The sequence below is a fragment of the Poecilia reticulata genome, chromosome 21, assembly GCF_904066995.2.
Source record: "Poecilia reticulata chromosome 21, P_reticulata-male-v2, whole genome shotgun sequence".
Taxonomy (NCBI): Eukaryota; Metazoa; Chordata; class Actinopteri; order Cyprinodontiformes; family Poeciliidae; genus Poecilia; species Poecilia reticulata.
Window position 1 is genome coordinate 5,268,476 of NC_088850.1, and position 24,203 is coordinate 5,292,678.

At 37.8% G+C, this 24,203-nt stretch overlaps 1 protein-coding gene across 1 annotated transcript in view; it reads right to left on the bottom strand.

Annotated features, from left to right (window-relative positions):
• Positions 1-894: 894 nt before the first annotated feature.
• The window catches only part of map3k5 (mitogen-activated protein kinase kinase kinase 5), a 78,791-nt gene continuing 55,482 nt past the window's right edge, over positions 895-24,203 (bottom strand). Inside the window, exons 19-30 of the mRNA XM_008397315.3 lie at positions 21,012-21,169; positions 18,581-18,758; positions 17,012-17,029; positions 15,670-15,847; positions 14,284-14,452; positions 14,028-14,213; positions 6,185-6,290; positions 4,708-4,951; positions 4,510-4,622; positions 3,464-3,585; positions 3,303-3,379; positions 895-1,966 (exon numbers count right to left, since the gene is read on the bottom strand). Of these exons, the coding sequence (XP_008395537.2) occupies positions 1,906-1,966; positions 3,303-3,379; positions 3,464-3,585; positions 4,510-4,622; positions 4,708-4,951; positions 6,185-6,290; positions 14,028-14,213; positions 14,284-14,452; positions 15,670-15,847; positions 17,012-17,029; positions 18,581-18,758; positions 21,012-21,169 (1,610 nt within the window). The 3' untranslated portion in view covers positions 895-1,905. The remainder of the gene's footprint in view (positions 1,967-3,302; positions 3,380-3,463; positions 3,586-4,509; positions 4,623-4,707; positions 4,952-6,184; positions 6,291-14,027; positions 14,214-14,283; positions 14,453-15,669; positions 15,848-17,011; positions 17,030-18,580; positions 18,759-21,011; positions 21,170-24,203) is intronic.

A 24,203-nucleotide genomic window follows, 5' to 3' on the forward strand; every position in this document is an offset into this window, starting at 1 on the left:
AAATATGGCGACGGGCAATTCACCTGTTGCAGCTCAGTTGTAGTGTATAGTGAACCAAAAGTGACGCGATCTAAATTAACAAATAGTTAAATAAATATCTTAATCTTCGATAGCTTATTTACAACTGGACCCAATAAATTTAAGCTAAAATATGTCCCTATGGAAATGTATAATGAATTTATTTAATATACAAATTACAGTTGTAATTGCTCCATAAAACTTGAATTGCATGTTTAAATCATTAAATTATTTCAATATTTATTTTTGGTCCGTTTTTTGGTACCTAAAACTGAAAATGGTTCCCTAATATTTGATTGGTCAACCTGCACAACAGTTTAACTACAGTCCAATCACCTTATCTGTAGCAAATGTGACGTAATTTAAATATACAATGTGCTGCAACAGGACTAAAATGATCACATAGGATTTAATAATTTAGTTGGACGTTTAATAAAAAATATTCAAATAATGGTCAGTGTTTTTATTTATACCATTTACATATTTTGTTTCACTTAAATTATTACATTTAAGTAATGTAACATTAAAATGTAATAAATTAAATAGTACACATAAATGATTAAATGCAATAATTCAAACAATAAATGACATAGTGATTAAATTATGCTGTTATGCTGGCCCTTGAGATAAGCGTACATTTTCCCCCAAAGGCAATAATATTAGTGTATTAAATATATATATTTAATTTGTACAGATTTATTAGAAATGCTCATTTAAGGTGAGACATTATTCTCAAGTCTATAACTGGCCATAGTTCTCACGTTGTTACAGTTAATTTTCTGGCACTTTTAGTTGCAAACATTAAAATTTTACATCAGTGTACAAACGCCTATGAAAGCAGGCAAATGTAAATACATTTCACACCTTTTTCACAGCTTCAACATAAACATTTTTATTTTAACAATGACACAAAAATCTTGAATCATCTTGAATATAAAATGAAACTGACAATCTGTTCATGATTATTTCCGTCATTTCAGAGAAAATAGTTAAAAAAGAGCCATAAAAGAGAAATCTGTTTTCATTTCACCACAAAATACATCGGATTCAAGGATTACAAGCAGGATATAAACACAACTGTGCCAGTGTACAACAACAAAAGCCAATGAACAGATTGTGTTATATTAATTAAATACCAACTGAATGCTACTTCCTATGACAGCTGAGACTGGAAAATACAATAAAATACACAACATTTTCCCCGTCGTCTTCATAACGCAGGCTTGGTCCAGTTCACATGGAGGCTTAGCTATGTGTAGCAATATCTTCTATAAAGTACATAAAAGTCATTCACAGATGGAGTATAACACATTATTTACAAGAAGAATATATTTAGCAATAAAACTGTAAATTTGCTCCTTGAAAGGTCATGTGAAGAAAATATTTAAATAAAAAATAAAACTAAAACCAAGGAGCATGCACTGTCATGTCCCACAGTTTAATTAAATAAAATTTATTTAAATAAAGTAGTGATAAGATTTTGTGATAAAAATATTAGTATAGATGACGTTGGATGTAGTATTTTGTGTCTCAGGCGTTTTAAAAAGCGGTTGGACTCCACTTCTGTAAACGTAACAAGTCAAGTCTGGAGGAAATGTTTAGCTAAAAACAAGCCTAACATTTAAATAATTTTGTTATTGTGGATCTGTAACAAAAACAGCGTTTTCTACCCAACAGTCCTATCAAAACAAGTGGCACTTTCTTTTAAAATAGTTTTAAAAATCTCCTAAAATCCAGAATCTTGGTTTGAAAATTAGAAAAATTCTCCAGAAGGTTCTTGTGTGGCTGGAAAGCTGTCCAGTAAAGGCAGGTTTTTTCCTCCTAAACGTCTGGTTGTTCCTATAAATACTGAGGTAACATCGAGGTTGGCTTCTTGTAGAAAAGGCGTCAGGTTGGTTTCTGCCTGAAGTCAGTGATGGCCTTCCATAGTTTACACAAAACTCCACCTCTGTTAAGAAACAAGGAGAGAAAAAGCTGTAAACTCAAAGGATATCACAGCTAATACACTGCATTTAGTAAAAATCCATTACGATAATAGCCTCTTTAACTACTTTAATTGATTATTATACGTTTGAGAATCAAGAAGTATTCAAACATGTACAACTCAATCCAATTTAAAATGCTGAGTTAATAGAAAATTAATAGGAAAAAGTAACAGGACATGGAGTTAAGTTGCTAACTGCTAATTATTATAACCAAACAAGACAAGATAAATTCAATCGGTGCAAAAAACCTGAATAAGAATCAGAAAAAATTTAATGGACTGGATTAAAAAAAAACAAAAAAACAGATGTTTGTGCATCACAGACAAAAATTTTCACAGATAAGATGGAAAAGAAACAGTAAAACAAACAAACTCAAAAAATATACAACAAAAGAAATATGCAAAGCTGCCACTTGCAACCTAATCCTCAATATTTTGAAGTAAAAATCAACAACACTGATAGGCAAATAATAAAACAGCTAGATAGGAACATTTATAGGCTTAGACGTGTAAGTGTATTCTTTAGCAAGGCCATTAGGTGGCGCCAAATATCACTTTACAAAATTATTCATACCTCTATAAACTTTTTCCCATTTTGTCCACAAACTTGTATGTATTTATAACAAAATGAAGCAAAATTTTAAAGTGGAAGATAAAAGAAATATTTTAGACATTAAGATCTAAAAAGTCGGGTATTAAGCTTCTATTTCTTTAATCTCTAATTCAAGCGCAAAATGATCTGTGGCTGAAAACCAACAGTGTTCACAACAACCTTTGCAGTAAATCACGGTGAAGGCAGCATCATGCTGTAGGATTGTTTTTCTTCAGCTTAGCCAGGAGAGTCTGTTGACAAGATAAGCACGTTTCGTTTTCCTTTCACTTCTCCCTTAAGTGTTAAAATGTTGAAGTTTGTGGTTGTAACATGACGAAAAGCGGTCAAGTTTGAGCGGTATGAATATTTTCACTGCAGAGAAAGACAAATCACATTCCAGAGCTACTGAACTTCCTCATCCAGTTAGAGCTGATGAGCATAATTCACAGAAAACACAATTCCAGAGCTTTCCCCTTTATACTTGTAAATAAAGCCAATAAGCTATTGAACTGAATGAGGAGAGGAAAGCGTAAAGTTTTTCTGTGCCAACAGAGTAAAACCCCACGATGCACAATGATGCAACAAGCAGCTGCTGCAGCTTCACTTCTGTATTCCTGTACAGAACAGATTTAATCATCTGCTTGTATTTCTGTGACTGAACACAGAAGTGAAACTGAGCTTTAGTTACAGTAAAGAGTGAATGTTTACCTCAGTCTTAAACTCTTTAGGTCGTCTCTGGTCACATAATGAAGTATGTCATTTAAAGTATACTCCTCGTTCAGTATCTAAAGAAAAAGACAAAAAAATTAATATTAATTTAACAATCACCTGTTCCTGTAGTGATGAAATAAAAAGTAGAATGTCTTTACTCTGTCGATAGCGTCCTGGTCGGCTCCGGAAAGCCTCAGCCAGCCGGTCAGCTCGGGGTCTTCGTGTCTCTCTGCAGCTTCACGTCTCCGATCCTGTAAGCTTTCTGACGCAGTGGGGGGTTCTAAACCAGAGCAAATTGTTGCATTTATTTAAAAAAAAGTAGCCAGGAAGATGTTTCCAAAACTAAATGATAAAGCATGTTATTGAAAAGGTGACCTGTTCTGCTTCCGTGAACAGGTTTGGATAGTTTTATGGGTGATACTGAACATGTTCATTGCATCTTTTCTACAAAATATGAGATTTTAGTTTTGAGCTCTTTTCAAAATGAGCTGTTTTAGTCACTTAAAATCCAAATAAGCTGCTGCTGGCCACGCCCCAAAATCAACATTTACACTCGCACGTCAAAATGGCTGTAAACAAATGTGCAATTATACAGCTGTACATCTATGATAAGCAGAAGTGGAACCTCCTGCACAACCAACAAGAAAGCAGCAAGTGGTTTCCGGATGTTGGACACATGCCTTTTTCCAGCAGCCATTGTACAGCGCACACAGCAGTAAAACTAGCTGATCGAATGTGTTAAAACTGCGCATGGGTTGCTAGGTAACGGGGCAGTTCCTACTGATTTGTGACGTTACATTCAGAAAGTTTTTGAAATGACTCGTTTTCCAGACACCAAAAAATCTTTTTACTTATAGCTAAAAACTTTTTTAGCGCTTGGACTGTTTTTAGAAGCAGTTGAGACCCAAATGGAGGAAGTACAAAAATGTGCAAAATGTGAATTTTGCATAATAATTCCCCTTTAAACTTGTGTGCAAAATCTGCAAAGTGTTAGTTTGAAGGAAGCCAAATGATTAAGCTCGGTAGAAAGCCAGGAAATATGTGATATAGCCTGAAATCCTCCAATTTGCACCTCCAGAAGGTGATAAAAAAAGTGCCATCTTTGTGTATATGGATGTGTATGATCACACTTTTTTATGCCGTCTCCACATCTTTTGCACACTGAACCACAGCCAGGTTGTGTTGGTTTCATTAAAGCGCAGACCTGCAGGCTCAGATCGCATCCTCAGCAGTCGGATCTCCTGCTCTCTCTCCTCCAGCACTTGTTGCAGGATGGCCTGATACTCTCTCTCCTTCTGCAGCAGCTCTTCTAGCAGCCTGCAGTCAACACACAGGAGGTTTACTTAAGGAGACGACGAACACGACCAGAACACCCCTGTTATCAGGAGTTATCAGTGTCTACCTGTTGGTCTCCAGCTTCATGCGGCCCAGCTCCATGTTCACGGATCGCTGCGCGTTGTGGGACTCGTGGGAGACGGTGGAACTGAGCGTGCTCACGCCGGACGTCGCCACCGTGTCGTCCTGGGCGACGACGGCGGGCGCGCGGCTCTGGTGGGTGGAGTTTCTGACGGGCTCCACGTCGTCGTCGAAGTCGTCCGGGTCGGCAGCGTCGCTTTCTGAGGCCAGGCTGAAGTGAGGCCTCAGCTCTGAGAACAAGACAGAAACTCCTGTTCATTAAACCAGCAGCGAGGCGGAAACATTGCTGCTTTTCTGGTTGCTTTGTTAAACTGGAATTCAGAAGTCGAGATAAAAACTTAGACCGCTTTGCACTGGATTTCATTTAGAGGAAACAGAAGAAATGGGGCTGAACACAAAATGCAACCCACGCTTTTCAGATTTTTATTTGTAAAATGAAATGGAAAACTTTATTTCTCTTCATTCATTAAGCTGGAAGGAGTTCTAGTTGTTTTTAAAAAACAAATCAAATTACAGCATATTTATTTTTATAAATTGGATGTTTTGCAAACAAGTTGTTTAAGTCTGTGAACAAAATTATTAATTTGTAAAGAAAATGACAGTTTCAGTTCCAGCATCTTTAGTCCTGTAATACAACTAAATAAATAATCAATTCATTTATCAATTATCCTGACGATTAATCTATAAAAATTGGCATATTGCATAGATTTTCATTTGACCAGCTAAAACGTTTTTCTATAATATTAGAAATACATTAAAAGATGCAAATAAATAACAAAATTCATTTTTCATTTAAGAAAATAAAACATTTTTTGCTCAATTTGAACAGAGCGAAGCTAAAACTTTGCAGTTTGAGGAGTTTTAGCTAAAACATACTTGCAGACAAAAGTGTTTTATCTTAAGTGTATATAAATATATACATTTATATGGAGTTTTGGCTTAATTACTGCTGGAATCTGTAACCCCAGTTCATAATTAATAAATTACCAAATTAGTTGACAATTATTTCAATAATTAATTAATCAAAATTAATCGGATTAACCCTAAAACATGTTTCTGTTATGCTAAAAAGTTACTCGTAAATTTCAAGTGAACTAGGATATTTGCACTATAAAATTACTTGGTAAGATTTTGTGTTTTTGCAGTGCAAGCAGAAAAGGAAAAGCCAAAGCAAATATAGTTATTTTTAGATTAATTTAGCTGCTCATGTATCACTCTGTAATGTTTTAGCAGATTGTTAATCGAATTTAAAAAAAAAAAAGCTAAATATTAATTTGAAATCTGAGCGTCTGTATCCTTATATTCCCTGAATATAAAGCATTTTATCTTCCTCTCTTCTTATTTGTGCTCAAAGCTGAGCACCGAGACCAAACAGCTCACATATCCATCAGTAGGATGTGGCCAGCAGCAGGCCGGCTCTAACTCGATTAGAGTGGCTCTGCTCGAGACGCCGCGGACGCTACCTGGCACCAGGATGGTGATGGCGGTCTGCACGGCTTTCCGGATGATGTTGTCCAGAGCGAACATCCAGTGAGGCTTGATGTTGTGGTTTCGCAGCACTTTGTTCACCTGGAAATGTCAAGATTTGCATATTCAGAACACACTGCAACGACTCAAAAATCTTACCTAAGATTTCTGGTCTAGTTTCTGGTGTAAATATCTTTGTACATTTAACTTACAAGTAAGTTTTAACCAGATTTCAGAGCTAATTTTAAGTCAATAATTCATTAATATTGATGAAAACGTTCTAGTTCCACTGACATACTATAACACTTATAACACGGGAACAATGTCTTGTTATAAGAGAAATAATCTGCCAGTGGAACTAGAACTGGGTTGCTAGGTAACGGGCTGGGCTGGGGTTGGCTGGTGTTGCTAGGTAACGGCACCAGAGGAACTAGAACTTTTTCATTAATATTAAAGACTTAAAACTTCCTTTTAAGTTATATTTGCAGTAGAAACTAAACCAGAAATACTTGGTAAGATTTTGTGTTTTTGCAGTGTATCCTGCCATAAAGTTTATGAAACACTGCAAAAACACAAAATAATATCCAAGTACTTTTGGTCTGGTTAGTGCACTTAAATTAAGGCAAAACTAACTTACAAGCTTAAGTCAATAATTCATTAATATCATAATTTCACATATAACAAGATGTTACGACTGACGGCGTACAGTTGATTATAAATGAGTCGGCAGGTGCCCGTCCCTGATTGATTGATTCCAAGAAGACGACGGAGATGTCCCATTGGCTGCCTTTCGGAGGGGACGGACATAAAAGATGCTGACGCGGACTTCCTGTGTTCCATCCTCAACTCATCTCCACCGGCCACACCCTTTTCCTTTGTTTATCTGTGTTAGAGTTCTGGAGTGTAGGAGTGAGTTGCCGTTTATGTTTCCTTAGTTTTCTCATGTTTTTCTTAGGTTAGGAAGGTAAGTTTTTTTGTACTTTGGTTTATTTACTTTTGATTAGGTAAGCTTCTCTTATTATTTAGATAGGTTCGTTTTGTTTGTTGTTTTCGGCGATAGCTCACTCTGAAGCCAGGTACTCCAGTTGTAACATCTTGATAAAAAAAAAGATATATCTTTTTAAAAATAAATCATTATCAACTGTTCAATTTTGTGTGTGTCGGATGTTGAGATCGGAGGAGGATGGATCCTTCATGTTGCGACCTGGCCCCCTAGACTGGTCGTAACATGAATTGGGGGCTCGTCCGTTCAAACTACTCCCACTTTTAAATCTTGGTTTTGTTTTATGTGTCTTCTTTCGTTGTGTTCGGTAAGTGTTTATTTTTTCTGATTGGCAGTTTTATTTTGTGCACCGGGGAATTATGGAGAAGGGGTTTTCCCTTGATGACTTTGTACGTTCACCTTCTTGGGTAAAATTGGACAAATGTAAGAAAGCGGATCTGCTTATTGTGGCTGACCATTATAATGTTGAGGTGTCTTACAGTGATCGAAAGTCAGAACTGAAGGAAACGCTGTGTGAGAAACTGGTGGATAAAGGTGTGCTGCAAACGGTTGCAATGAAGGAAGCCGGAGACGCCGCACTTGGCGCGGTTGGTGACTCGACATTGGCTGATGCGCCTGCTGCAGTCTCAGAGTTCAATCAGGACTCTAAACCTCTTGAAGGTATGTCGTCGGAGGATCTGCGTCTCACACTCCATATAAGGGAGGTGGAGAACCGCAACAAGGAGCTGGAAGTGGAAGCCATGCATCTTCGGATCAGAGCTCTTGAGCTTCAAAACAGAGCACCTGCAGCTTCACCAAAACCACCAAGCACAGATTCTTCTGTTTCTGTTACTTTTGACATTGGTAGGCACATCACATTGGTCCCGCAATTTCGTGAGTCTGAGGTCGACTCTTATTTTGGCGCATTTGAGCGCATAGCCGCTGCCTTGAGCTGGCCAAAGGAATTCTGGTCCATTTTGGTGCAGTGTAAATTTGTTGGAAAGGCTCAAGAAGTGTGTTCGAGCTTGTCTTTTGAGCAGAGTTTAGATTATGATATTCTTAAGAAAACTGTGTTGCAAGCTTATGAACTTGTCCCGGAAGCATATCGTCAAAAATTCAGAAATCTTAATAAAACTGCTAATCAGACATTCGTTGAGTTTGCGCGACAGAAGAATGTTTTGTTTGATAAATGGTGTTGTTCGTGTGAAGTTAAAACTATTGATGATTTAAAATCACTTATTTTGTTGGAAGAGTTTAAAAAGTGTCTACCTGAACGTATTGTGACTTATTTAAATGAACAGAAAGCGTCATCTTTAACTAAAGCAGCACTTTTGGCTGACGAATTTATTTTGACTCACAAAAATGTGTTTTTTTCACAGAATTCGTTTCAGGAAAATTTGTCCGAACGAAAAAATCTCTCAGTGAGTCGAAATGTGCCAGCAGTTAACTTAAAAGCTAACAATCGTGAGTGCTTTTACTGTCACGCACCTGGACATTTAATTGCTGCGTGCCCCGTCTTGAAGGAAAAAGAAGCTAAGAGTATAAAAACTCCTGCGGGTGTGGGATTAATAAAGTCCGCTTCCCAGCCAAATGTACGCGGTGACATTCAACAAAAACCTGAAGTTGATGTTGATCCGCAGTTTTTGCCATTTATTTCGCAAGGTTTTGTTTCTTTGACGGGTGAGGAAAAGGATAAAGTTCCAATCACAATCCTTAGGGATACAGGTGCTTATCACTCTTTTTTGTTAGAATCTGTGCTGCCTTTATCTACGCAAACATCTTGTGGTTCAGATATTCTTGTGTGGGGAATAAAAATGAGCGTCACCAAAGCCCCTCTGCATATGGTGCACTTGTATTCACCATTAGTTTCGGGACGCGTTAAAGTAGCCGTGCGTCCGCGGTTACCAATTGAAGGAGTTTCTTTCATTCTTGGTAATGACTTGGCTGGCGGAAAAGTGTTTCCTACACCGGAAGTTGTTGATGACCCAATTTCGGTTACCCTTGTTACTGAATCAGCTGTTACTTTGAATGAGTTTCCTGCATGCGCAATTACACGCGCGCAGGCTCGTAAAATGGGGGAAATCGTAGATTTGTCTGGGTCATTTATGGCTACACTTGATGAAAATGGTTTTGATGCGAGTGACTCTGTAACAGTGTCAAAAGGTGACGTTCCTGAACTTATTCCTGCAGACGTAACTTTGAGTTTAAATATTACTAAGGAGATATTGATCAAAGCGCAGCAGAATGATCCGTCATTGATTTCTTGCTTTTCTGTTGTAGATAAGAGTGGATCTAAAGCCCAAGTGACATATTTTGTTGAAAACGGTGTTCTGATGAGATCTTGGTCCCCAGATTCAGGTGATCTGCATCGAATAAATCAGGTGGTTGTGCCACAAGATTACAGACTTCAGATTTTGAGTCTTGCACATGATGCCAACTTGGCTGGACATTGTGGTGTTAAAAAAACTTATCACCGGGTGTTACGTAATTTTTTTTGGCCTGGTTTAAAGTCTGACGTAGTGAATTATTGTAGATCATGTCACACATGCCAATTGGTTGGAAAGCCAAATAAACCAATTTCTCCAGCGCCGCTTCATCCCATTCCAGCGCTAGGCGAACCATTTGAACGAGTTTTATTGGACTGTGTCGGCCCTTTGCCAAAGACCAAGTCGGGGCATCAGTACATCTTGACTATAATGTGTGCTGCCACTCGTTTTCCGGAAGCAATTCCATTACGCACGTTAAAGGCGAAGAACATTGTGAAAGCCCTCACAAAATTTTTTTCAACTTTTGGTTTACCTAAAGTTGTTCAAACGGATCAAGGGACAAATTTTATGTCAAAAGTGTTTGCGCAGGTTATGAATGAACTGAAAATTCAACATCAAACCTCCAGCCCCTATCACCCACAGTCCCAGGGTGCGCTCGAGAGATTTCATCAAACCCTAAAAACTATGTTGCGCAAATACTGCCTTGAATCTAGTAAAAGTTGGGATGAGGGTCTTCCACTTCTGCTATTTGCAGTTAGAGAAACCATTCAGGAATCCCTTGGATTCAGTCCGGCAGATTTGGTATTTGGACACACTGTTCGCGGTCCACTCAAACTCGTTAAAGAGAAATGGTTGTCAGAGTCGCATCAAACTGAGCATAATGTTCTTGATTATGTTAGCAGTTTTAGAGAGCGTCTCTTTCATGCATGTCAGCTGGCCCAAGAAAACCTGGCTAAGGCCCAGAGTAAAATGAAAGCTCGTTATGATAAAAAATCTGTGATCAGAAATTTTATTCCTGGTGAAAAGGTTTTGGTGTTGCTTCCTATAAGTGGATCTAGTCTTCATGCACAATTTTTTGGACCATATGAAGTGGACAGAAAAATAAATGAGACGAACTATGTGATTAAGACTCCTGATCGAAAACGAAAAATGAGGGTTTGTCATATTAACATGCTTAAACGCTATGTTTCCAGAGAAGGCGTTGTCGATAAAATCTCTTTTGTAGCCCCCATTTCTATCTGCTCTTCAACCCCACTCTATCATCTGGCCGATGACGATTTGAGGGAGAACAGCGGTTGTATGCCTATGGCTCGTTTGAGGAACTCAGAAGTGTTGGGAAACCTGGAATCTTTCCTATCTCATTTGTCACAATCTGCCCGAAAAGATGTTGTTGATCTGATTGAAACTAATGTGTTGCTTTTCTCAGATCATCCACAGCAAACATCTGTGCTTTTCCATGATATTGATGTGGAAGTTGAGAAACCAATCAAACAACATGCTTATAGAATAAATCCAACGAAGCGTGTTTTAATGCAACAAGAAGTGGCTTACCTGGTTGAACATGGTTTAGCGGTGCCCAGTAACAGCGCGTGGAGTTCGCCCTGTATTCTGGTCCCGAAACCAGACAACACATCTCGATTTTGCACCGATTACAGAAAAGTTAATGCTGTCACTAAGGCCGATTCTTTTCCGCTTCCGAGAATGGAGGACTGCATTGATCGTGTTGGCTCCGCCAAATTTGTTACCAAATTGGACCTGTTAAAAGGTTATTGGCAAGTCCCATTAACACCCAGGGCTTCTGAAATTTCTGCTTTTGTGACTCCCGATTATTTCCTGCAATATACCGTTATGCCTTTCGGGCTGCGTAATGCACCCGCTACATTCCAACGTTTAATGCAAAAGGTGTTATTTGGAGTGAAAAATTGTGAAGCATATTTGGATGATGTAGTAATTTATTCCGCTACTTGGTCAGAACATCTGGAAACTCTTTCAGAAGTGTTCAATCGTTTTCGTGATGCTTCTCTCACATTAAATCTTTCTAAATGCGAGTTTGGTAAAGCCACTATCACCTACTTAGGAAAACAGGTTGGTCAAGGACAAGTGCGTCCTATTGCTGCTAAAGTGCAGGCAATAATCGATTTTCCTGTCCCACAAACAAAAAAGATTTGCGTCGCTTTTTGGGAATGTGTGGTTTCTATCGCGGGTTTTGTAAAAACTTTTCAGCTGTAGTTAGTCCACTCACTGAACTTGTTAGTCCTTTGAAAAATTTTGTCTGGTCTTTATCTTGTCAGGTTGCGTTTGAGTCTGCCAAAGCATTGTTGTGCAGTGCACCAGTGCTGGCTGCGCCAAATTTCGAACGTTCCTTTAAACTTGAAGTTGATGCCAGTTTGTCTGGCGCCGGAGCTGTTCTTCTGCAAGAAGATGAGCAAGGCATAGACCATCCTGTCTGCTACTTCTCAAAAAGTTTAACAGACATCAGCTTTATTACAGTACAATTGAAAAAGAAGCTCTTGCTTTATTACTTGCTTTACAGAACTTCGAAGTTTATCTTGGTTCTAGTGCGCAACCTGTACAAGTATTTACTGATCATAACCCGCTAGTTTTTGTCTCCCAAATGCGCAACTCCAATCATCGACTGATGCGCTGGTCTCTGCTTCTGCAAGGCTTTAACTTGCAGATTAACTACAAAAAGGGTAAGGATAATGTAATAGCTGATGCTTTGTCTAGAATTTTTAGTTTTCTCATTTGAATTAAACACTTGGGGGTGTGTTTAATTCTTAGGAAAGGGGTGTTACGACTGACGGCGTACAGTTGATTATAAATGAGTCGGCAGGTGCCCGTCCCTGATTGATTGATTCCAAGAAGACGACGGAGATGTCCCATTGGCTGCCTTTCGGAGGGGACGGACATAAAAGATGCTGACGCGGACTTCCTGTGTTCCATCCTCAACTCATCTCCACCGGCCACACCCTTTTCCTTTGTTTATCTGTGTTAGAGTTCTGGAGTGTAGGAGTGAGTTGCCGTTTATGTTTCCTTAGTTTTCTCATGTTTTTCTTAGGTTAGGAAGGTAAGTTTTTTTGTACTTTGGTTTATTTACTTTTGATTAGGTAAGCTTCTCTTATTATTTAGATAGGTTCGTTTTGTTTGTTGTTTTCGGCGATAGCTCACTCTGAAGCCAGGTACTCCAGTTGTAACATCTTGATAAAAAAAAAGATATATCTTTTTAAAAATAAATCATTATCAACTGTTCAATTTTGTGTGTGTCGGATGTTGAGATCGGCGGAGGATGGATCCTTCATGTTGCGACCTGGCCCCCTAGACTGGTCGTAACACAAGACATTTCCATATTATAGGTGAAATAATCTTCCATACTTTCTCATCAATATTAAGGAATTTATTGACTTAAAACTCGTATTTCTTGCTGAAAAGTTACCTTTTAGATAGTTTTGTCTTACTTCAAATATACTAAGATATATCTGTACTAAAATCAGGACCAAAAATACTTGGAAAGATTTTGTGATTTTGCAGCGTATATCTTCTAAAATAGATTTTTTAAAAATATATTTTCATCCAAACTTGACGCAGCGACGACCAGCAGGAGGCGTCAGAGCTCCACTTTCTGCTTTAGGTTATGCAATACCCCTCACTAATATGAAAACAACAATTTGCTCATGAGTCGTTTCATCTACATTTCTAAAGGGGAGAGAGCAGATGAGCCTGTTTGCAGAAGGCTCAATTACTCCTGGCAGATCCCCTTTTTTCACTGAAGTATTTTCAGATTTCTGTCTGAAATCTGTGCAGAACTGGAGGAGAATAAAGAGGCAGCTTGCTGCTGAATGCAGCAGATGTAGAAGGCATGAAACATTCACACCCAAGTGTTCAGAGGTTGACAGAAAGGCGAGAGGCACCTCTGCCTCCAAAGGGGGATGGATAATAGACAGGAAATCACATGACTGGTTGGGAAACTGGTTTTTAGGCCTTATAAATAGAAATTACATTTTGCAATCATTAACTTCAATGTGTTTTATTTTTTGGATCATATAGGAAAAGTAAGCAAAAATAAAGTAGTGAAATATAGGGTTGAAACGATTAATCGTGATTAATCAATTTTTGAAATAATCATCAATTAATATAATAATCAATTAAAAAAGCCATTACTGTACAAACAAATAAATACATTTTCCATTTAAGATTAACAAACATCCTTACATGGCGGTTTTAGCTTCACCTAGTTCAAATTAGTTTTATTTAACAATAATAATAAAATATTTGTATTATTTTTCATAATAGAAATATTAATAATCGATTAATCATGATTGATCCGATTAATCACTTTTATTTTAAATGCAAACAGTATATATATGTTTTGCACAGTTTTTCCTTAATTACTGCTCTGAATATGTTGTTTTTGTCACTAACGAGCCTTTTTATTAAGTCTCTATAATCCAGTTGACGATTATTTTAATAATCAATTAATCACGATTAATCGTGATTAATCATTTCAGCCCAGAAATGAAGTGTTGGGGTTGTTTTAGTTTGGGTGTATTTTGTGATGCATTTTGTGCGCCGCGCCGTGTTGAACAGACTCACAGCATCCTGGAAGCTGAACAGCACGACCTGCAGCTGGCTGATGGCGGTGCTGTCAAAGTCCAGCTCCAGCTTGAGCTGCGACAAGGTGGTGGCGATGATTTTCCTGTCGGCCACGCGGACAAAGTCGGCCAAACTCACGACGAGGGTGGAGATGTGCTGAGCCTTCAGCTTCATTTCCTCAGAGCCCTGGAGGTCAATTTGAGTCATTAAATCAGATGCTGATATTTCCTTCCGGAGATTTTCGTCCAACACCCACCTGCGTGAGAGCCTCCATCAGGTTTCCTACCACCTTGTCCTGGTCCTCGGTCAGGATGCGGTTCAGGGTGGCCCGCCTCTCGCTGTCCTTCCGGAGCATAAAGAACCCGGTGTCTTTCTCATCAGGAGACGGAGGTGCGCTGTGGTCCTCGAAGTTTTCCACTGGAATGCTGAGAATAACGTTTGAAAATGTCGATTTAAAATCATAATTTCATTAGGCAGGTGCTTCTAAAACATAAGAAGTGGCCATGACACTTAACAATAGGCGTTTCATAATCAAACTCCAGTCTGTTTGCCTAGAAAGTCCGGTTCGTTTGGGGACGTCTGAATGTGCAACTGAACTCTGATCCGGACCAAGAAAAACCACATCTAGTCCGCCCAAAATCCTAAGTCTTGGTTCGGTTGAAGTGAACTCTGGTTTGGAAACCATTCCAAAAACAGGAAGTGGACTATAACGCAAGGTATTCTGGGTAAATACAACCAAAACAAATGCGAGAGGCTAGCGCTAGCTGGGGAAATGGCTGGCTGTCTTTTACCAAAGACAGAAAAAAAAATCCCAAATCTGAGGCTACTCCATTTCTGTTTACATTTTGTGAAGAAGGAAGGAATCAGTGTCTTCTTCAGAGGTTTGTTTTTATATGGGAATGACTTTATAACATGAAGTAAAGCTCAGCAAAGTCAAATTTGCACAGAACCCCCCACCCCTTAAATTAAATATAGTACTCAGGTACCATGAAGGAAATAATAATAATTACAAACAAGGTTTTTGTCTTATTTTAAGTGAATAATTTAAATATCATTGTTGAAAAAGTACTAGTTATTAATACTTTTTAAATCAATACTAAAGTAATGACTGCATCAAGTTTGAATGAAAATCTTCATAAAAATCTATTTTAGGACATACACTGCAAAAACAGAAAATCTTTCCATGTATTTTAGGTTTAATTTCACATTCAAATATTTTAGTCCACTTCAAATACAACTAAAATAACTTACAGGTAACTTTTCAGCAGGAAACATGAGTTTGTTTCATGTGAAAAATCTTCTTAATGTTGATAGAAACTACTAGTTGCATTGGCAGATTATTTCATTTATATCATGGGAAAAATGTCTTATAAATAAAATAATCTGCCAGTTGAAGTAGCAGTTTCTTATCAGTATTAAGGAGGTTATAAGTTAGTTTTGTCTCATTTCAGGTTTGCCAAAATATCTGCGCTGGAAAGTAGACCAAAAATACTGGGATAGTGTTTATGTTAAAACTGTTTACATTTGAGACATTACAAACCTTTAGCAGCTTTTAACAGTATAAGACGTTAAAAACTGTACAAGAGGTCATTTCTTTTCAAAGCAGAAATCGGACCCCGCTGACCCGCTCCAGTCACTCTACCTGAGGAAAAGCGGCCTCTGTCCCTTGATGTCTCTCTCGCTGTAGCACTTGACGCTGGGCTTGAAGCTGAACGGGTTCGTGTTGAGGTCGTTGTCGGGGGAGACGGAGCCGTACTCGCTGCTGCTGCTGGTGTCCTCCACCACCACCGGCACCGGCAGGGAGATGCTGCGCAGGTACTCTGGACGACGAAACGAAACGGTTAATACACTCCCAAAACTTACACACAGCAAATAATCTGAACTATAGTCAAAAATATCTGCTTAAGTTTAAGGAAACGCCTGTTATTCTGCATAAAAAACACCTTGAATGCTGCAAAAAAAACTAAATCTCAAGTATTTTTGGTCTCGTTCAGATGCACTAATCTGTCTCATCAGTGCTGAAGATGGAAACTTTGTGTTTAATTCAAATTCAATCAAATAAAGAGTGACCTAAATCAAATAAATCCAAATAAATCAGTGCAGTGGTTTCTGTTCTTTCAATAAAGAAAACATGCAAAATGTGTTTAAAGTTTACGGTCAAATTCAGTTCCTACAAAAAAAAAAAAAATCTGACCATTTTCTTTGTTTAATTAAAATATTTTATGCTTTGTTTACTGTTGAGCAGGAACGGTTTACTCTGAATAAAATTTTCACTGTTTTAGTTTGAAAAGAAGAAAAAATTTGGCCAAAAGGTAGTTTATAAAAAAAAGTTTGGACACCCCTGGTTAAGTTTCTGGCGCAAATATCTACTTGAAATAAGACAAAACTAACTTAAAAGTAACTTTTCAGTAAGATATAGGAGCTTGTTTTAAGTGAATAATTCCTTAATATTGATGAAAAAATTATAGTTCATGGGCAGATAATCTCATTTATAACATGGGAAAAATTTCATGTTATAATAGAAATAATCTGAAACAAACAGTTTTTCATATAAGGACTTATTGACTTGTAAATTCATTTCATCTCATTTCCAGTGTAATAACTTATTTGCACTAAAACCTGGACCAAAAGTACTTGGTAAGATTTTCTCTTTTTGCAGGGAAGAGAATAAATGTACTGAGGAAGAACAAGCAGACAGACATCTATTGTGACTTTGCTTCACGTTTATGAAGACTGGTTGTATCTTCACACATCCTGAAGCAAATTACAGCAAATGATTTCACTTTACAAGCATCTTAAAAACTCTTGAATGTGGAAAAAGTTGCTTATAGCCTATTTCAGGTTCTTGGAAAGTGGGGGAGTCGAAGAGAGTGGCAGGAACAGAAATGTAAACTGTGGTTAAGACGCCGGTTTAGACTAACCAGATGTTCCAAGCAACTGAAATCCAGTTAAAAGTAGAACGTTTAGTGGTAAATGTGTCTCACCTGATCCAGACGAAGGAGCTGCAGGGAGGAAGCAGAAATTTTAAAGTTTCATTAGAAAAAAACAGGACAGGATTAAACATTTCCGAACACGCAGCTCACAGTGCAGCTTTAAAGCCGTTTCCTAATCTTCTGCACTGGATTCAAACCTCCAGAGATTTTATATTGAGTTTAAATTCACATCAACTACAAGGGAGGAAGGATGTGGCTGCAAATCTGAAAATCAGTTGCTTGGGAAGGAGTTATCTACAAGAAGAGCTGTTGTCAAAAACTTGATCTGTGGTCCATCTTTGGGCTTAATGCAGAATTTCTTTCTGCATTAGCAGGTTGAAGCTGCACAACATTGTTCTAGTTTTTAAGACACTTTTTCTACTAGGCAGTGTTTTTTGAAAGCTTTCTCTTAATCTTTACATTTAACCTCCTTTATAAGGGTGTTTTTACACTGGTAGATTTGGTTCGATTGGGAATAAAATGGAAACATTTGTCACATTTTAAATGCTGCAGATTGCTTTCACATTGCTCTGTGTCAAACGAACCAAACGCTCTGAAAAACCTGTTCCCTCAGTGGCCTGTGGGGGCGCTGCAGCAAGAACTACTGAAGGAAATGACACAAAAACCTCTGAAGAAGACACTGAGCGCAACTTCCTTCTTCACAAAATATAAGTAAAGCCTAAAAAGCATCAGATTTTATCAGTTGTAGGATTTTTCTTTTGTCACTGGCAAAAGACAACAAGCTATTTATCCTGGTAGCTCTAGAGGTGTTTGTTTTGGTTGTGCTTACCCAGAATTCCCTGCACTATAGTTACTTCCTGCTTTTGGAGCAGTATCTGATCCGCTTGCATTCACATATGCATTCGAACTGCACCAGAGTTCACTTCACTCCCCAAACAAACCGGACTTTCAGAGCAAACAAACTAGATGCTTCAGTCAAACTCCAAACAGGGCTGGTGTGACTGCAGCTTTCACACCAACCCTGTTTGGTCCATTTTAATCAAACTCTAGCTTGTTTGTTTGGAAAGTTTGGTTCGTTTGGTGAGATGTGACCAAAAAAGTGAAAACTTTGCCTAAAAACCTGCGTCTTCGTTTGGTTGAAGTGAACTCTGGTGCGGTTCGAATGCAAACATGAATGTAAACTGACTGGATACCGCTTCAAAAGCAGGAAGTGGTCTGCAGCACAAGGAATTGTGGGTAAATACAACCAAGGCAAATGTAGAGAAGTAGCTTGTGGTTGTTTTTAACCAAAGACAAAAGAGAAATCCTACTAAAATCTGACGCCACTCCATTATTGTTTACATTTTGTGAAAAAGAACATTCCACTCATGTCTTCTTCAGATGTTTTTGTGTCGTTTCCTTCAGTAGTTGTCGATGCAGCGCCCCCACAGGTGAGGAGGAGAACAGGTTTGTTAATGTTTGGAACATTTGATGCAGTGCAGAATGAAAGCGAACCGCAGCAGCTGAATATGTAACAAATATTGCACTAATTGAACCGGATTATCGGGTGTTAAAACACCCTAAAGCTCCACATTTAAGGCCAACGGTTTAGCGAGCCAGAACTTGGCGGGTCGTACAAACCTGTGAGGCCCGTCCTGCTCTTCTTCCTGCGGCTGGTGACGGTGAGGAACTCGTCGGTGAGCAGGTCAACGGCGGTGGAGCGCCGATCCGGGTCGGGCTCAAAGCAGCGCAGGATGAACGCTTTGGCCTCTGGCGACATCGTGTCTGGGATTTCTGGATGGATCTTGAACATACCGACCTGCAAAAGAAGGTCAGAAAATCTAATCCTGTGTGGTGTATGTTTAAGAAATGAGTCATGTCACCCTTTAGGAGTTAATAACGGAGAAAATTTCATAGGAAAACAAAGTCAGTGCTACAAAAACTATTTCTTTCGTTAAGCCTTAAGATTGTTGATTCAGGTTTAGATGAAGATGAGAGAAAAACAACATGAGGTTGTGACTTCAGTCTTTAAAATGAGCCCAATGATTTATTTTTTCCCTCCTTTTTAAAAGGTACAGTAGGTACACATTATACCTTCTTTATAGATTCAATGTACTTCAATTAAATCCCATCATATGGAAAATTCCCCAGTTGGGAGCTTTTACATGAACACCATAATGATTTCCAGACATCCAACAAGCCTCCTCCATTGTCCTTAATAGGATACACGTGGTTAGGAAAAACAATTCGCTGCTTTGGTGAGCTTCAACTTTCCATCCACAGCCGATACGCCATTTAAACTCACAGAATAAATAAAAAACAAAGGAAGAAAAAGGCTCTGCAGCTCGTCAGAGTTCCTCCCTGGAGGCCACACATGTCTGTTTGTGTTCAAACAAACATTTGGGCTCGATCGTGTTGCAGCCCACAGGTGGCAACACAATGCAGGTGCAAAATAGCTGGTTCACTTATTATTTGTTACTCTTACCAACCAGCATCTTCACAGGGTTTTTTGTATTTGTTCTGGGTTTGATGCATTTACACCAGAATATCTCTCCTTCTGAATGACTGAATGTTCCCATGCTGATAAAATGAAAGTGAATATCTGATTTAGCTTTTCTTCTTAACTTTCAGACTTAGATGAACACATTTTCTTTGATTGATAGACTCCTTTCTGCATTTAAAGACCGATTGAGATCCGGTAATTATCATCTGGCTTTCTGTCAGTTTATGCTGCACCTTCTCAGGTAACACTGAATGAGATTTTCTGAAGTGTAAAAACAGCAGCTTTCAGTCTGGGAGTGTGCATTTCCCTTTCAGTGCAGTTATTTTACAGATCAAGACAGACAAGGCAAACTGGTTTCAGGAGCCGTTGCATTAAAGCGATTATGATGACAACAGGAAGGTGCCGATGTAACGTTGGCCTAAAGCAACAAAGTAGATTATGAAAAGGACTGCATGCAAAGGTGTGAACTATTTGATGTCCTACAAGATGATTATGTGTCAGCAAATAAGATAAATATTTCAAAAACACCAAAATGTACAAAACAGACAGATATTAAAAAGCCCCAAATAATTAATAAATGGCCCATATTTGTATAAATTTACCATAGCAGGTCTTAAGAGTCCTCTACTGCAAATATGAGGTCATGGTTCAAATCCATATAGGTTGCCCCTTCGAGTTTCTGCTGTAAGTGGAGGATCTAAATTTACGTTTTGCACATTTTTGTACTTGCATTCGGGTCTCAACTGCTTCTACAAAAACTCAAGTACTTAAAAAAAAAAAACAAGCCGGTCGTTTTGTGGCGTGAAGTTAATGTTTTTTGGTGTCTGGAAAACGAGCTGTTTCAAAAACCTCCTGACGGGAACTGTGCCGTTACCTAGCAACCCAAACTGAGCTCCGGCACGTTTGGTCAGCTGGTTTTATTGCTGTATGCGCGGTACAATGGCTGCTGGAAAAGTGTTTTGTTGTTGATTTACCATCCAGAAACCAGTTGCTGCTTTCTTGGTTGTGCAGGAGGCTCCACTGCTGCACTTCAAAGATGTGCGGTTGCGCATCTGTCTGCAGCCATTTTCATGTGCGAGTGTAAAGGTTGCGTTGGGGGTGTGGCCAGCAGCAGCTTGTTTAGATTTAAAGTGCCAGAGCCCTAGAACAGCTCATTCTGAAAGAATCTCAAAAGAAGCAGAACTAACCAGACTAAAATCTGATTATCTACGAATGATTTTGTGCAAAAAAAAAAAATTATGAATATGCTTTGCATAGACATATCTAAACTTGTTCAAGGGAACAGAACATTTCACCTTTAAGCATCTTGTTGAATACAAACCTCTCAATTTACCGGTTCGTTTACGTTGCAGGTCTCACTCCAAGTTTTAAAGCAAAGACTTGACAATAAAGATGCACAACATGGGATGATATTATTTTGCTTTAGGGGATTTTTGAGCAAAATCTGATTCCACATCAGATAAAAATCATACAGAAATGTAGAAAATACTGACTTACAGTACCTCTGTGTGGTCCCAGTTGTTTCTATTACCATCACTACAATCCATTTCAGCTGCTAACGTTTCTCACCTTGAACATGGCGGCTTGTGGTTCTCCTAGCTCATAAAACGGCGGTTTTCCAGTTGCCATCTCGATGATGGTGCAGCCCAACGACCAGATGTCTGCCGGTTTGCCGTATCCTCTCGGGCCTTTGTCTATAATTTCAGGGGCCATATACTGCAGTGTGCCTGAAGAAGAAATAACACACAGATGATGAAGTTTTCCTCCGTTTTACTGCACAGACTGAATAAATAAGCAGGTTATAAAAAATAGTCAAATCCCTGGAACTTTTTTACACCACAACAATAAACTTCCAAGTATTTTATTGGGATTTTAAGTGATGATTCAACAGAAAGTGAAGTAGAATGTGAACTTTTACAAATAAAACTCTGAAAAGTGTGGCATGCATTTGTATTTGGTTTCCCTTTACTAAAAAATCAGTTTAAATCACCTAATAAACTAAAAAGTTATTTGCACTAACCCTAAAGAACTAATCATAAACTCAAGTTCCACTAAAGCACGACAACAACACAATATTTAGCAGAAGCTAATGCTAAAGCGCTAACTTCGATTATAATTACATGGACATTATAATTCACATGTTTTCCATCTTTTTCTCCATTACCTGTATTTTATTTTGTTCCTGTATGTTTCTTGTTTGAAATAAAGTTATTGCGAAAATAAAAAGTAGAAAATGTAACGAAAGGAAATGGAACTACAGCCTTCACTCCCTTCAAAATAAGAGAATGGAGATAAATGTATAAAGTTTATATCCTTAACAGTCGATAAGCAAAACTTCAAATGTTGAACTTTATTCAGCTAAAACTTTACAAAACAGCCAAATAAATAATTAGTTTCAAATTTGGACTATAAATACATGAACATATATACAAGTGTTACTAGTGCAGGTAAAAAAATAAAATAAAATAAACAAATGAATAAAAAAAAAATGTCCCATTAAGAACCTTTTATTATCCATTTATTAATTGGTTCGTCCAAATAAATAAGCAACAGATCAGCCCTACACTGTATTGACGTTAATTAAAGCAGATTTTCACACGTACATGTTAAAAGTATTTTTTAGCTGCAGACGCATATTTACTACTATGTGATTGCTTTTTACTTCACTGATTAACAAAATAATTTAATTGTTTATTTGCATCCTTTAATGTATTTCTAATATTTTTTGTAAAAAGTCTTATATGGTTAAATGAAAAATCTGCAGAATGTGTAATTTCTTATCCGATTAATCGCCAGAACAATCGATTAATCGATTGCTAAAACAATCGTTAGTTGCAGTCATTGAGGTTTGTTTTTTCAGAATGAAAAGGTTTAATGGATGCGAGTACTTTTTCAAAGCACAGTACCATTTCCCAACAGCGCATCAGGTAAAGAAACGTCACCGCTGGGTGGAAGAGCTGATGTAAACACCAGAAATAGCTTCTATTAGAGATAATCATAAATTAACTCGACTCTGAAGCGATGACACGGTTCCTGAAAGTCTCCATTCAGAGCCTCGTGTGAAGTAACAGCTAAGAGACTCTAATCCCGACTCTAAAGAAAGATTTTCTCATCCCAGCTGAAAGGACTCCTTTGTTCTATAAATAACCTGCTAGGTGCTTATTTGCTGCATTTAGCAGTCTGTGCATTCAGCTAAAAACAGCCGCTGACGCATTTATAGAAGGCGTGGGCTGCTACATCAAGGAGAAGCCCAGTTTCCCAAAAGAGTCCCACCTTTCAGGGTGAGTCCCTGTCTGCTCCAGATGGCCTAATTCATGAGGTCAAACTGAGCCACACTGGGCTGCTTTTGTGTTGACACAATCCTGCTTGATCTGACCACAGGCTGAAACCCAGAGGCTCCAAATAGCAACAGACGGCTATTTTTAAGGACTTCGCTGGCAGTTCAGCGGAGGAACACGGGATTAACTCTTTAGAAAGGGACACATCATCTCACCAAGTACTTTTGATCTAGCTTTCTGTGCAAATATAATTCAAGTTTCAATTTTCAGCAAGATATACGAGCCTATTTTAAGTCAGTAATCAATAAATATTGATTAAAAAAAAGTACTAGTTTAACTGGCAGATTATTTCACGTTTATGTTTTAAGTAAAATAGTGGTACTAGTCCTTTAATTAAATCAATATTAAGGAATTATTGACTTAAAACAAGCTCCTATATGTTGCTTAAAAATGACTTATTTTCTGAGTTGGGTAGTAACTAGTCACATTTACTCAGTTACATTTATGTGAGTAACTTTTTGGGAAAACAATAATACTTTTAGGAGTATTTCTACTATGCTGTACTTCTTACTTGTACTTCAGTAACTTTGTTATGAATTATCTACGGAAGAATGTAAGTGCCAATGAAAAAAACAAAAAAGAATTCAGATTTTTGATCGTAGAAGATTAAAGTCAGAATTCTGACCAATAAAAAAGACAAAAATAATAATAATAAAAAATATCAGAATACCTTTTTTTCCCAGTGGCACTAATCCTCTTCTGTAGATACTTCATAATAAAATGATTCAAGTAAAAGTAAAAAGCATAAATGTAGCAAAAATACTCCTAAAAGGTAAATGTAATTGAGTAAATGTAACTAGTTACTACTGAACTCTTCTTACAAGCTAACTTTTCAGCTTTTTACCATTTCTATTTTCTTGGCCATAATTCTCTTCCATAAGTAGATTTACTTTTTCTTGCGTAACATTTCTCAAGTTCCCCAAAAGAAGAACAAGGTTGTGTCAACCAAAGATTGGCAAGACACAAAGCTGCATTATTTTTAAAGTTTCATAAATTTCATATTGAAAGAAACTGATTTCAAAATATATGTTATTTGTTCTTAGTCATGTTATATGTATTAATTATTCTCATTTTGGTCTGTAAAATACCAAACTTTCCACTTATTTTTGTCCATCTGATGATGTAATTTAAAAATTTTAAATTATTGATATATTGATCAGTTATTCAAGTCTCCTTATTACTAAATACTTTTTAAATTTTACTTGAGTCATTTCTTGGACAACTGCTTTCAGATACTCGCCTGTCTTTTTTTTTTTTTTTTTACGTTAGTTCTGTACTAGAAACAAAACAAACACTTTTGTGTTTTTGCAGTGCAGAGCGGCTGGTTCCGTTTATTCAGTTTTTTTCTGTTTTGGCAGGAATCTTGAGAGCCCTTCGTTTTACAAATGTTTTGTAAAAACGGAGAGAAAGAACTGGGTCAGTA